The sequence below is a fragment of the Vicugna pacos genome, chromosome 18 (genome assembly GCF_048564905.1).
Source record: "Vicugna pacos chromosome 18, VicPac4, whole genome shotgun sequence".
Classification (NCBI taxonomy): Eukaryota; Metazoa; Chordata; class Mammalia; order Artiodactyla; family Camelidae; genus Vicugna; species Vicugna pacos.
In genome coordinates this window covers 24,374,653-24,390,258 of record NC_133004.1, presented here as the reverse complement: position 1 = coordinate 24,390,258, position 15,606 = coordinate 24,374,653, and the positions used below count along the sequence as shown (strand labels likewise).

The following is a 15,606-nucleotide window of genomic DNA, read 5'->3' as shown; positions in this document are numbered from 1 at the left end:
GCCGCTCGGCACCATATTTAGTCAGGGGGAGCGGGCAGCCCCAGGCTGGTATGCGGCGCTGGGAATTCCTGCAGGAAGGAGCCCGCGCCTGTCCTTTTTGGGTTGTCTCCCGCCCAGCGCCCCCCGCCCACCCGCCGCGCCTGGGGAGGGAGGACCGGACCGGGAACCTCGGAGTTGGTCCAGGAGGGGAGCGGGGCGCCCCGGCTGCTCGCGGGTCCCCGGCCTGGCCCAGGGCCAGCCCACCGCTGCGGCTTCCTTTTATGGCCTGTATGCGTGAGAGTGACAGAGAGGAGAGAGGCCGGGGAGAGAGCTAGAGAGGGAGGGAGATCTGGAGCCAGAGACACAGGGACCAGAGACAGAGAGATATAGAGACAGTAAGAGACAGCGTTGTTCCGAATGTCAGAGACATACAGAGTGGTAGAAAAAAGGCAGAACAAGACAGAAGTGGTGATGGAGAGACACTATGTCAGACACACGTAAGGCCCATAGGGAGGGACCCAGGGGTAAGGGAGTGGTACTAAGAGGGAAAGAGACAGGGTGGAAACTTAGAAGCAGTTTTTTCATGTGCAAGAATTTCTTGGGGGTGGGGAGGAGCAGGTGAAGGGAACTTTCAAGACCTGGGTGGCACTCACATTCTCTTTGCATGTGACATGCACCTTGCAAATTACATAATTATCACTCACACAAAAACACACTTTTTAGCTTCGGACACTGAGGCTCAGAGAAGGGAAATGACTTGCCTGAGGTCCCGCAGCCAGCTAATGGCGCGCCCCAGGGACTGAAGTCACAACAATTGGGCCTTTTTTTTTTTTTTTTTTTTTTTTTTTTTTTTTGCTTGTGGGTGGAGTGGGGACGCCAACTTGGGAAAAGTAAAAACTTCCCCTTCCCGCACGATTCCCAGCAGTCGAGGGCTCCTGCCTTGTACTTTGCAAAGTTCAAAAAATCCCCTTTCCCTACCCTTTACGCAGCACGGCCGGCCCCTTTCCAGGCAGTGGGGGAGGGCGGTGAATAAAATGGGGAGCGGGGAGAGGAGGTTTGGTCAACTCTGACCCCCACCCCAGTTCCTCCCTTGCGGCGGAAGCGGTTAAAGCCCGTGCGGCTGTAACTGACTCAAGGAAGAAATTCTCACGCATCCGCTATAGACGCTAGCCGCTTGACCCCTTTCTCGAGGGACCCAGAGTCTCGATGACTGCCCCGCAGCCGGGGTTAGACACCGACCCCGAACGTCTCTGCCGACTGCACCCTTCCCAGGAACCTTGCGGCCCCTCGCGCCCCTCTTCGGGTGCGCCCCTCGCCGGGCGCCGCCGCAGGTGCGCCCAAGCCCTGGACCAAAGCTGCGCTTCTCCGACCCTGCAGGGGGCGCTGTGGAGGGAGCAGCGCGGGGCTCATGCCTACTCCTCCCGCCTCAGCCGCCTCCCCTTTCCCACCCGCGGGCAGCTGTGGGTCTATAAAGAGAGGCCTCCGAGGCGAGCGGGGAGATTTGGACGCCCCAGCCTGGGAGGTGTGCCAGATCTGAGTTCTCTGTCCAGTTTCTTCTCTGCTCTGCCCCCAGTTGGAGATCTGTAAGTATGTGGTCCTGGTTGGGGAAGGGGAATTGAGTAGAGGGTTTAAGGGTCCTACAGGGCAACCTACAGGAGCTGGGGAGCAGTGACACACATCTGTCGTCATCCTCTTAAGGACTATGGGGAGGGGCTAGGGATTCACAATTTTCATTTCTCTTTGTCCAGTCATCCTAGATTTTCCCCAAACTAGTATCTCCTAAGGTAGCCAATGATAAGTACCACCTTGGGGGTACTTATTAAAGATAAGGCCTGAGCCCAACTCCAGTTACCCTAGAATCTCCAGAAAAACCATACTGTATGTGTATATGAGTCCCAGCTGATCCTTTTTATGAGACAAACCTGGGAGATTGGCTCCCTTTGAAATCTCAGCTGTCCAGCTTCCGCAGTCAGGCTTCTAACTTTTACTCAGGGCACAAAAAGAGTGCAGCTGAGCTTCACTGAAAAGTCATTTCATATCACCCAAAGTAGGCAAAGTATGACTCCGAGTGGAGTTGCAAGCGTTGCTTAGTTCTGTTAATGCATTAAATCAGTTAAAAACACATGGGCAGAAAGGGGAGTGTTTTTCATCAGTCTAGAGGATGCGCTGTTGATAACCCTGGAGTGATAAGGCTGATTATGATCCAGTTCATTTATTACAGCCTGATTTTCTTCCAGACGCACCTCCCTCCAAATTTAAAAAAAATCTCATCCAGGTTGACCCCAGGGGCTTCAAATACTCAGATACCGAGGTCTGCGTTTGCTTACTAAAGCCTGTGGGTATGTTAGATAAGATGGGGCTGGGGATTTCCTGCAGAGCATCCAATGCACGTGTTACTCTTGCGTCCCACAAAGTGGGCAAAGTGAGAGAAAGTGGCTGCTGCCTGTTTTAAGTTCTCTTTGCACAGAGAGCTAGCTGGTGGGGGTTTGTCTGCTTGAGCAAAGACACTGTTCAAAGCCATACTTATCAAGAGGTAAGAGTAAATATTTAGAAACCCCAAGAAAGGAAGCATTTAAGACAGCATTAAGATTAATGTTAGATTAAATTGCAAACTGGCCTTTTTATACAGAGAGGAAGCTTGAAGACGCTGAGCTGGAAGTCATTCGATGGCAGTGTGTGAAATAGGATATTGAAGGTCCATGGAAGGAAATGCAGTCTTTCTTTGGTGCTTTCTCATTGAGATAAGCTACCATTGATGGAGCATTTCTGTGCCAAGCACGGTAGCAGTGTTTGACTTAATTGATCTCATTTAATCATCACATTTTAAGGAAGGCGTTATGATGCCTGTTTAGTATAAAAGGCAGCTGAAACACAGAGAGGGTAAGTAATTTACCCTATGTCACACAGCTAGCAGGTGGTGGAACCCATTCCTGATGACAGTTCTATACCCTTGATCCCACCGTCTTTTTTCTTTATGATGAACAAAAGCTCTGTTGGAATCAGGTTTCTGGTGGGATCAGATGTGTCCAGTCAGGCAAGTGTTTATCATCTTCTCTTTGAAGAAAACATAAACTGACCTTTTGCAAATTTAAAATAAAATGCACTGCTTGTCCCCTGGTGGCGTGGTAATCTAGTTGGCTCAATGGTCTTAGGTGGGCTGCCGTCTGGGGAGTCCAAAATGTGAACTAACCTGGCCTTCCTTGAGAAGCTCCTGAGGCTTGTAAACACCATGTATTTTATTATCATGTCTGAAAGAGACGTGTTATTCCGTACAAGGTATTTGTTATGGATTTGTTATCATGACTTTTCTGTGCGAGGGCTGAGATTGAGGCAAACATGCCCATTTATGGTAGCGTTTTCCATGAGGCCATCCCTGGCCCCCTCACAAATTAACCTTGTGTTACAGCTTTGTTGGTCCTGTCTCTGGGGATTTCTCTGCCCGTGTCCTCCCCATTTGGAAACAAGGAGGGAAGTCCAGAGGAGAAGATATTTGCGAGGAAAGGGAGATTACCTTCGCCTGCTCCCTCTTGTTTGGAAGTCTTATTTTGGGGAAAGTTGTCTTCTCCTTTCCTCAGTGCATTGAGTCCAAGCAGGTGGATGTGATGCTAAAATCCAATACACATTAGATTTTTCTGGAAAACCACATCCAATTTTAAATCCACCAGAATCCTAGCATGTCACAGGCAAATTTAGAAATCATCCATGTTGGTTTTCCCAAACCTCAGTTTTCCCATTTGTAAAATGGGGCTAATGAGACTAGCTAACGTTAGTCGAGTGCTTTTGCTGGACAACAGGCTGAATCCCTTATGGGCATCATGTTACTAAGTCTTCACAACAATACTTTGGAGCAGATACTGTTATTATCAGCCCTGTTTTACAAATGTGGAGTCAGAATAACTTGCTCAAGTTAGCTCGACTAGCCAATGAGGAAGAAAGAATTCTACCAACCTAGCTCTTTCTAACTGCAGAGCCTTAGGGATTGCCCTGGTGGGAGGATTCAGTGTGACCATGCCACTGAAGGGTTTAGCACAGTGCCTGCCCCTGGGGAACTTCAGTGGGTGGTTATTTATAACATAGATGATCAGAGACCTTAAGGATCTTGCTCAGGGTAGCCCAGCTCATACTTGGCAGAACCAGGAACTTGGCGTAGACTTTCCATAAAAGAGAAACTTGCCCTTAATTTTCTTTTTGTGTACTCTCCTTTCATAAACTCAGTTCCTATTTGGGTAAATAAAGGTGGTAATTAGAATCTTCTTCCACTCTAACGTAGCCTCGTTTCCTCCCCTGTGTCAGGAACAGGACAGCTTCCAGGTATCTCGGCCCATTTGTGATTCATTTAGGGTCTCGAAGACATCCTTTAAGAGTTCACACGGGAGTGGGAGGAGCCTGTTTCATTTCCAGGATGGCCTCTTTACTCCCTGGGGTCTCTTCCTTCCACCCCTGACCTTTAAACACATTTAACCACAGCCTCGCCGTAGGGGAAGAGCTGAGTTTGGAGAAGGCCAAGGGGGAATTTGAAGGAACTTTTGAAAGGGATCAGGTGATGGAGGAAGAAGCTAGCACTGCCCATTGTTCCTAAAGTGGGACATTGGGCATCTTTGACTTGAATCAGGGGCTCAGGAGGAACAGCCCTCATCAAAGTCCCTAAGAAAGGGCCACAGGGCTCACCTCCTGCTCCCTTATGCACACTTCAACTTCCTCACCTCCACTGATGAAGCCCGCAGCAAATGATTCAGAATCTCAGGAGCAGTGTGTCTGAGACCACTGAGGGTCGTTACAGCTATTCCCCAGGCTCCAGGTTAAGTACCTGACCCTCTTCCTCCTCCCCTGCCTCTCCACTCCTCCTCATCTCTAGATAAAATCATGGTTAATGTATTCTTGTGCATCTTTCCAAAACTTTTCTATGTCAAATCTCTTTTTTACACAAATACTGGCATTCTGTAAATTAGGTGTTTTTCCCACTTATTCACATTTCTTCAGCATCTTCCTGTATCAGCACATTTTGCTGTTTTCCTTCTTATCATCTGCATAACACTCTATTATATGGAAGTATAGCATCTTATTGAAACATACCAGCTTCACTCCATCATTTATTATAAACAGGGCTTCAGGGAAGATCTTTGTGTATCTATTTATGTCTAATTATATATGAGTTTATCTGTAGGATAAATTCCCAGCAATGCAATTGCTAAGTTGAAGAGCATGCACGTTAAAAATGGGTAGATATTGCTACATACTCCTCTAAAGGCGTTGTACATTTAAACTGCTAATGGTCACATAGGAGACTGCGTTTATCTTAAGCTGTGCTAAGCCAGAGTTGTAAGATACAAAATGCAATGGGGGTTTTAGGGCCAGAAATGGCCATTTCTCTCTCCATCCTCAATGCATCCTCCATGGGAGCTGCCCTTCCTCTTGCTAACCAAGTTCTCTTGGTAGGGAGGAAACAATAATTTAGCTTTACTAGTTAAAAGAACTTTCTTTGGGAATTACTTTAAAAAGTTAGTATTCAAATGAGTTAGGCAGATATCATAAAGGGGTTCAGTTTGTGGGGGAGCGGGAAGTGGGGTAGCCCACACCAGGAAGTCTAAACAAGGAAGAGACTTTCTGCTCAGAGTAGATCAGGTGTCAGACAGATCTGGGTTCAAATCTTGGCTCCAATGTTTCCAAGTGATGACCTTTACCTTCATTTACTTTCCAGGATCTCCACAGTCTTATAGGAATAATAAATAATGCCCACCTCACCAAACACTAGGAGAAACAGTGAGATGGTGTATATGATAAATTGCCTGGCCCAATACCTCATGAATAGGAAGAGCCCAGTGATTACAGTGTCTATTATTAATAACAGATTTAGAGTCCTGACTGCCTCATGGGGACACTTTGGGGCCTGGAGAATTGGTGCATCTGGGGAGCCCAGTCCCCACCCTCTGCTTCCCTGTCCACATTGGCTCCTCCCACACGTGGGCCAGGTCTTGAACAAGTTTCTCCACTGCAGAGGTCCTGCCAGCTGGTGGCTTGTGTTCAAGGTCAGGCCCAGAAGGTTTTCATTCTGCCTGCATGGCATTTGAAATGAGCGGTGGTTTAACTTTAGGAGCAGGTGTTTTGTACCTAAACACAGACTTCTGAGTCTGTTGGCAATCTGGCAATGCAGGGTCCACATTCTCACTCGGTGACCCCAGGGGGACTTTGGAAGGCGCCGCCCTCTCTGAGCAGGACGAGAGGGCTCTGCCCAGCCACCTCCGTACGTAGCAATGTAGGGCTCACTCTACATTGCTCACCTGACCCTGGAGACAGTTGGCTTGGTGTCTCTGGTCTAAAATCTTGAGCTGGTGGCTTGGCAGGAAAATACTGAGGGGAGCTGTTGGCCAGGTCTGATGATGTGCAAATCCTAAACTGGGCTCTGGGGTATTCCTTTTTCATTAATACAGAAGCAGAAGGGGCAAGATCTTTTACCACTGAGTTCCTCTGGGGAAAATAAAACCGATGCTAAAACAAGCTAAAATAGCTCAACATTCTCAATTGGTCCAACTTCAACCCTTTGATCCGGAATCACAGATGCCATAACAAGTTACAACTAGCCAGCCCTCTATATTTTTTCCCCCCAGTGAAAAAAAATGCAAGGCCCAGAGAGGGAGAGTGATTTGCCCAGAGTGACCCAGCAAGTTTGGAGCAGAACTGGGACTTTTGACCCTTTTAATGAATAGATTGTTTGTACTCAAAGAATGAAGCCGTGTGTTGTTGGTGAGGAAGCCAGCATGTGTGCAGGGCTGACACACTGGGCTGGGTCAGATCGCTAATGATAACAGTGGCAGAGTCCTTTGCTTTCATCAAAACATTTGAGAGCAGCCGTTGATCATGAACTGCACTTAGTATCCATCAGTCCTGTGTAATGACTCTGAAGGTGTCCTTTCAGCTCTCAGAGCTGGTGCAGGGCATCGGCCGCGGGGCTGGTGGAGGGGGAGGGCTTGAGAGGTAGAAACCAGATGTTTGGGGAGTCTCCTTGATGTCTGGCATCTGGGCATCTGTCTCTGGTCTGCTCTGATGTGCCCACACTCCACCCATGGGACCTTCTACAGTTGGCATTCCAGGTTAGGACAGGTTGGGGACAATTTTGCCCTCCAGGGGACATCTGGCAGTATCTGGAGGCATTTTTGGTTGTCATGTCTTGCGGGGAGGATATGCTACTAGCCTCTTTTGGGTAGAGACCAGAAGTGCTGCTAATTGTCCTGCAATGCACAGGACAGGGACAGCCCCTTGCTCTCTGCACTCCCCCACCCCACCATCTCGCCAGCCCCAAATGTCAATAGTTCCGAGGTCGAGAAATGCAGCTCTAAATTAAGGACCATAGCAGGAAGCTGCAGGCCAAGTTTTCCTTCCATTTGGTACATAGAGAATTCCATCTCTGGGACTGCTCTCTGCTCACTGCTGCAATCTTGCAAACTGCTTTTCCTTTCTCACTGTGCCTCACCTAATGCCTGACCTGACACTTTTTGCCTGGTTGTCCACTACCTCAAATTTTGAAAACTCAAGACTCTGTGTGCATGCCCAGGCAAGTCCATATAGCAATACAACCAAATTACCTGGAGCCTTCAAGTTGCCAAAGACTGATCCAGGATGAGTCCTGTGAATTTCTTTCCGTTCTCTCCCTATTTCAAAGAAGGTGGACAAAGGAGAAAAGATCACTTTGAAAATAATCTTTATGCAGATTCCACCATAACTAGCTGTGCTACAATGGGCAAGTTACTTAACCTCTCTGTACTTCAGTTTCCCCATCTGTAAACCAGAGGTAAAAGTGCTTCTCATAGCGTTTTTGAGGGGATTGAATGAGATAATAGCTGGCACTCGATAAGATTGAGCAGATTATGATTATTGATATTAGTAATATTGGTTTGTGAGGCTCACTGCATTTTCTCAAAGGCAAATCTCCAGGGTTTAATCAGTGTTTGGTGAGAAAGAGGTCTGTGTCTAAATGTTTTGAAAAGCCATGGGTTCAAAGGGGTTCAATAGCTTTCAGATGTCAGGACCTTGAATATCCTCTTGAGAGCTCTCCCTCTCGATGGTGGGGAGGGAATGTGTAGCACTTTTCAAATGGAGTTGACTGCAGCATCGATTTTTGAAGCATCTCAATCTCCATGAGTCCTGCCCCACTCCCACCCTGAATATTTCGAGGGATTGGGGTTCCAAGGAGCACATTCTGGGAAATGGCATTTGGAGTGAAGCCAAGTTCTCCTTCTTTTTCCCTCCTCCTTTTTTTTTTTTTTTTTTTTTTTGACCAAAGCAGATTTCACACATCGTGACTGTCATAGATCTCAAAGCCACTGGAAGCCGACCAGCCTCTCTCTCCCTTTTTTGGACAGAGACCAAATCTTTGTGCTTGGTCTTGTTTGTATTTTTCAGCCCTAGATTAGACAGGAATCCTGGAAGTGGGGATTCTTGTGTCTTTTTTTTTTTTTTTTTTTTTTTTACTGTTGTGCCTTTTGCTCTTTTTCTGTCTTTAAGGGTGACTCACAACATTGTAAGTAGGAAGAGCCCACTTGGTTGTCAAGCAGCTCGAAACAAAACACTTTTCCCAACCCTCTTGAGTATAATTGGCTACCATTTAAAAACTTTTCATTATTTGTATTTAATACTACTGAACTGCACAATCAAGTGGTTAAGGTGGTAAATTTTATGATTTGTATTCTACCATCATTAAAGATAAAAAGAAAACAGAAAAGAAACCGAAATTTTTCATTGAAATGTACTTTGTATCAGAAAAATACACATCCCTGGAGGTAGGCAGCGTGATGAATTTCCACAAAATGAGCACACTCATGTCACTGGCACTCAGACTAAGAAACATTAGCCCCGCAAGTCCCCCCCGTGCCCTACCATTCCATTGCAACATATGACATGTATCACCACAGCTCATGTTCACCTGGTTTTGAGCCTCACACATAGGCATACCTTGTTTTACTGTGCTCCACGGATCCTGTGTTTTGTTTTTGTTTTTGTTTTATAACTTGAAGGTTTGTAGCAAACCTTGACTGTCTTTTGATGCCATTTCCCCAACAACATTTGCTCGCTTCATGTCTCTGTGACACATTTTGGTAATTCTTGCAATATTTAAAGCTCTTTTGATTATACTATTATAACAAATCACCATAACAGGTGATTGATCTTTGATGTTGCTGCTATGACTCACTGAAGGCTCAGATGATGGCTAGCATTTTTTAGCAATCAAAGTGTGTACCTGTTTTTCAGACATAATGCTATTGCTCACTTCATATAGTGTAAATATAACTTTTATATGCATTGGGAAATCACTATTGCGATGGTCTGGATCCCAGCCCCCAGTGTCTCCCAGGTCTACCCATAAACAGAATCCGCGATATGTTCCTCTTGTGTCTGCCTTCTTTCACACGAGTGTGTTTGTGAGATTTGTTCTTGTCATGATGTGGAGTTGTAGTTCACTTAATCTGATTTGGGTCCCATTTTGAATGTTTATTATGTGCCAGTCACTATGCTTGGTACCGTAAAGGGCTAGATCATTGATTGCAGATACTCTACCGAGTTTCTGATAAGCCCATCCAGCTTATGTGGGAGGCAGAAGAGCACAGGCTTTGAATCAGACCTGGATTGGGATGCCAGCTCTGCCACTTTTTAGCTGTGTGACCTCAGGCAGGTTCCTTCACCTCTCTGAACTTCAGTTTCCATATCTGTAAGGTGGAGCTGACTGTCAAACCCAACTCCTAAGGCTGTGGTGGTGTCACGTGATCCCCGACGTGAAGGGGTTAGCCCCAGGCCTGTGAGGGGGCCACGAGTGTTACCTATCATTATTCAGCAAGCTTCACGCTGCGTATGACTTACCACCGAATGGGAGATGGCGTGATATTGACATTGCTTACAAGTAGGAGATCATTTTATAAATTTTATATAGGAATATATTTCCTTTTAAGGAAAATGTCAAACATGCAAAAGTAGACAGAACAGTTTAACCCCCCTCAGGTACCCCAACCTCAGCAATTAACCACACCTGCGCCAGTCTTGTCTCCCCGACCCTACACCCTCCCTACTCCCCCGCCCCAGCCCCACATTGTCTCCCTGCCCTGATTATTCTGAGATAAACCTCAGGTTTATTATGTCATCTTTTAAGTACTTCGCAATACCTCCAAAAGGAAAAGACTCTAAATAGACGAAATCACAGTACTATTTTCACACCAGAGAATTTAACAAATTCCCTAATATAAAACACATTGCATTGGTGTCCACATTTCCCTGGTTAGCTCATCAATTTTTCTTTTTGGAGGGTTTGGCAGGTAAAGTTTTATTTTTCTGACAATTACAATTGCTCAAAGCTTTCCAGGTAAAGGGTGGCTTTTTGAAACTGCAAAATACACCTTTATTTCTGACTTGCTCTGTGTGTGGATGTGCGTGTTGGTGGGTGGGGGAAGGAGGGTTCTTTCCTTGCCTCTACTTTTGTCTTTTACTGTGTTTATTAGAACTATTTCATTATGGAAATTTTCAAACATACGCAAAAATACAGAGAACAGTATGATGCACCCCTGGGTACCTATCATTCATCTTTGATAATTATCATCACTTGAGGCCAATCATTTTCCCTCCACCCATCTCCCATTTCTCTTATGCATCTCAAGTCCCTTCTGATCTATAGGTTCCCTTCCTATAGACGCAGAGATTGCATCCACTTTGGCCCCGACCTCCACCCCCTTTCCCTTTTTGTAAGAATATTTTATCAGTGGTGGTGGCACTTCTAAGGCATCCATCTAGGCACATAATATCAGATTCACTTTCTTTTGCAATGTTAAGGTTAATTAGTGGGTGTGTCAGCCGATCCATCCACTCACTGAGTGTGGACCCCAGACCAGCATCCTCAGCATCCCCTGGGAACTTGTTAGAACTGCAGATCCTTAGGCTCATCCCAGACCTACTGACTCAGAAGCTCTGGGGTGAGCTCAGCCATCTGTGATTTCACAGCCCCCAGGAGAAGCTGAGGCACCAGGAAGTTTGAGGACCACTGGTCTGCTGTTTCAGCAGTACTGATAGTCATTGCCAAGACTCATTATTTTATTCAGAGTTGCAAAACTGCTACATTCTTCTTTCATCATGTATTCTACATTTAGTAGCTGGAATTCTAAGCAGAAGGTAGTATTTTTTTTTTTAACTCAGTGAAAGTGGGATGAAGGGAGGATGCTGTTGGACTCATTATGTCCCAAAAGAAATTCAGTAACAATTTTAAAAAACAGGAAATGTGATCATTAAATCTGGGATGGTATATGTTCTCTACAATCCTTTAGTTCACTTTTTTGAATAACTGAAGTGATTATTCAGAATTAGGGAATGATTTGCTCATTTCTCCATCTTTTTTTTTTCTTTCAAATGAGCTACTAGATCAGGTCTGCCAGGAGAAACAACCGTCCCTTCTGAACAAATCAGTTTCTGATTCTTATTACTGTTATTTTTACTCTGGAAGAGGAGAGTGGGAGTAACGACCCTCGACCCTCTGAATTTTGCCTTGTGAGGTCTGCATGTCAGAATTGGCTGACCAGCTCCAGGGGCCCTTTGATGGGATATGGGGGTTACTACATCTCCGTGGGATTTAAGGCCCAAGCATGGGGATTATTTTGGGTAAGTCAGAGGAGCTGTGAACTGAGTAGGGACATCAACCACACAGTACGTCCTGGTGGCTATGCATCCTAATTCAGCCAGCACTTTAGTTCTTTGGAGCATAGCAGCAGTGGGTAGGGGAGGAGAGATGGGGTGGGTTGGAGGAGCTGGGTGAGAGCAGGTGTGACCTGGGCAGATCATGCAGACATGATCAGAGGGTCTGGAATGGACTAGCAGACAGACCTATAGTCTGCTGTCTCAGCACCTTGCTCATGGACACATCTAGACAACACAATGGTGAATCTGTCACAAATGGGCTCCCCACATTGAGAGGACTTTTAATGACTTGATATTTTATATAAAGGCAGACTTCTTGTCAATTATTCAGTGACCCTGAGAAACAATTTGTAGAAAGGCAGAGTCAATGTTTTCATTTCCCCTCTTTCTTTACCAGTTTTCAAAATAATGTGTTGGTCTCCTAGCCTCTTACAAGAATGATCTGTGAATTTTAAAAAAATTATGTGCTCATGGATTTAAACACAATCATCTTTCAACCCTTGTATTTTTCTTATTGAAGTTCAAACTGTCCCACATTTGACCAAATAAAACATAGTTTAATATTTTAGTGTGTCATTTTTTAGACTTTAAAAAAATACACACATATATAAAATGATAGGAAAGATTCTATTATAAATATTTTAATCAGCTTTATTGACATATAATCTATATACAGTAAAACTCACCAATTTTTTCAAAAATTCACTGATCTTTCACAACTGTACACAGCCATATAATCACCACCATAATCAGAATATAGAACATTTTCATCACCTCAAATGTTCCTCTGTGTCTCTTGATGGTGAGTTCCCTTCCCATCCACTGGCAGCTACTGATCTGCTATTTTATTGTGTAGTTTGTTCCTTTTTATTGCTTAGTATTCCATTTTTACATATTGTTTTTAACCTGTAGGTATATTGTAAATATCTTTGCATGGTCAAAAGTCACCTATGATTCCATTTATATGCCATGCAAGAAAAGGCAAATCTATAGAGACAGATGGCAGATTAGTGGTTGCTGGGGGTTAGGGGTGGGGTGGGAACAGGGAATGACTGTGGACCAGCATGAAGAAATCCTTTTTGAGGTGATGAGCATGTTCCAAAATTTATCACCATGATGACCGTACAAATCTCTAAATTTACAAAAAAAAAATCATTGAATTGTGCATTTACAGTGGGAGAATTTTAAAGGATGTAAATCACAAATAAATATGTTAAGATGAAAGGGAAAGATCTTTGTGTGGCATAAATAGCAGTGTAGCTCAAATTTTTGGTAGACTTCTAGCATTCTGCTGCCGGAGTGTTCTACAGTTTAACAAGGCACTCACTGAAGGCCGTTCACGTTGCTTACAGGTTTGGCTGTTCCAAACAGCACCGAAGTGCACCCTCTTACACATCTGTTAGCACTCGTCTGTCTCCTTAAGCTACATGGCTAGGTGTGGAATTGCAGATCAGGGTGTGTGCATGAATTCTAGGGCTTTTCCACCCGTAAGGGTGATGTATGCAAAGGCCCAGCCCCTACACTCTTGACAATACTGGATTTCACCAGTAGTTTTCATCTTCGCCAAGCTATAGGTGAAAAGCGACATCTCATTGCTTTAACTTGCATTTCTTCTTTTACTAGTGAGGCTGAGCATCTTTTTCTTATTGACTATTTGAAGGTCTTTTAAAGGTACCTATTTTTGTTGATCATTAATTTAGTAAAAGTTATAAAACTATAATATAATAAGAACATAATAGAAATTACACCGATGTTCAGGGTAGCATTATTCACAATAGCTAGAATGTGGAAGTAACCCAGATGTCCATCAAAGGATGAATGGATAAACCAAATGTCATATATCCATACAGTGGAGTATTATTCAGCCTTAAAAAGGGAAGGAAGTTCTGATTCATGCTACGACATGGGAAAACCTTGAGGACATTACGTTAAGTGAAATAAACCAGTGACAAGAGGATAAATACTGTATTATTTCACTGATATGAGGTTCCTAGAGTAGTGAAATTCATAGAGACAGAAAGTAGAGGGAAGAGGCAATAGGAAATTAGTGTTTAATGGTGTTCAGCTTGGCAAGATGGGAAGAGTTCTGGAGCTGGGTGGTGGTGATGGTTGCACAACAATATGAATGTACTTAATGTCAACGTAGACTAAAAAAATGAATAAAGTAGTAAATTTTGTGTTATATATGTTTTACCACATTAAAAGATTGGGAAAAAACCCATAAAAAGTAAAAAATCCCTTCATAACTGTACTCGATAAGTGCATATTTCTCCAGTTATTTTTCTATATGGATTCTGTTTTTAAATTGTTTTTGTTTTTGTTTTGGGGGGGAGGTAATTAGGTTTTTTTGTTTACTTATTTATTTTAATGGAGGTGCTGGGGATTGAACCTAGGACCTTACATATACTAAGCATACACTCTACCTCTAAGCTATACCCTCTCCCCTTATATGAATTCTAAATATTTTTAAAATTAAAAAATGGGTTATTATAACTCCTGTTTTACAATCTCCCCTGTATTTCATTTTTTAACAAAGTTTTATTGAGATATAATTTACATACCATATAGTTCATCCATTTAAATGGTACAGTGGAATGACTTTTAGCATAGAGTTGTGCACCCACTGCTGTAATACATTCTAGAACATTTTCATTACCCACAAAAGGAACGCTGCACCCCTTTGCTGCCCTTTCATCCTCTCCCAGCTGTTGGCAACCACTACTCTACCTCCTGTCTCTGTGGGTTTGCCTATTCTGGACATTTGATAGAAGTGAAATCCTAGAATATGTGGCCCTTTCTGTCTGGATTCTTTCACTTAACGTAGTGTTTTCAAGATTCATTAATGCTGCAGCACATATCAGTATGCCATTCCTTTTTAATGGCTGAATAATATTCTATTATATGGATAGGCCACATTTTATTTATCCATTCATCTGTTGATGGACATTTGGGTTTTTTCTTTTTTTTACACTTTTTGGCTATTAAGAAGAATGCTTTTATGAACATTCAGCTACAAGTTTTTGTGTGAAGGTATGTTTTCATTTCTCTTGGGTATATACCTAGTAATGGAATTGTTAGATCATATGATAACTTAACCATTTGAGGGCCCCTCCTTTCCTTTTCACAGTAATTTATAAGACTTGAATATCTTCCTCACATGCAGATGCACTTATATCTTAACCCCTGGATGGCATTTCTTTGTATGAAAATATGATTTACGTATTCATGGCATGTCAATGGACAGTAGGCAATGATGCAGATCCTCTCCTAAGGGCCTTTGGGTTGTTTCCAGTTTTTGACAGTATAAATCATCCTGCAGGGAACACCCTTGTGCTTTTTGGGATGTTTCTGCAGACTGAGTTCCCAGACATGACGAGGTGAGGGTTTTATCTGTTTTTAGGGCTCGATTTTGGCCCAATCCTGACCCTATCGCCTTATTCAACAGGGGACCAACCAGGCACCATGGCACAGAAGGGCCAGCTCAGTGACGATGAGAAGTTCCTCTTTGTGGACAAGAACTTCATCAACAACCCAGTGGCCCAGGCTGACTGGGCTGCCAAAAGGCTGGTCTGGGTCCCTTCAGAGAAGCAGGGCTTTGAGGCGGCCAGCATCAAGGAGGAGAAGGGGGATGAGGTGATCGTGGAGCTGGTGGAGAATGGCAAGAAGGTCACGGTCGGCAAAGATGACATCCAGAAGATGAACCCCCCCAAGTTCTCCAAGGTGGAGGACATGGCAGAACTGACTTGTCTCAATGAAGCCTCCGTGCTACACAATCTGAGGGAGAGGTACTTCTCAGGACTCATATATGTGAGTATCGTGGGGCAGCTGATCACTTTGTTTTGGCCTCCTGTGTCTCTAAAGGAAGGGAGGGGTTTAGAGATGTTGTCAGGGTGCAGGTTGGGAGGCTGAAATTTTCACTGAAGGAGGCTACATGGTGAGATGGAATCATTCTGACCTGGGTTC

At 44.2% G+C, this 15,606-nt stretch overlaps 1 protein-coding gene across 2 annotated transcripts in view; it reads left to right on the top strand.

Moving 5' to 3' along the window:
* The first annotated feature begins 1,406 nt into the window (after positions 1 to 1,406).
* The window catches only part of MYH11 (myosin heavy chain 11), a 106,191-nt gene continuing 91,991 nt past the window's right edge, over positions 1,407 to 15,606 (top strand). The window contains exons 1-2 of one of the 2 annotated variants that reach the window (XM_015245943.3): positions 1,407 to 1,562; positions 15,089 to 15,450. In XM_015245943.3, coding sequence (XP_015101429.1) covers positions 15,106 to 15,450 — 345 coding nt within the window. In that variant the 5' untranslated portion in view covers positions 1,407 to 1,562; positions 15,089 to 15,105. The remainder of the gene's footprint in view (positions 1,563 to 15,088; positions 15,451 to 15,606) is intronic. The other variant, XM_006212088.4, reaches the window with a different exon arrangement.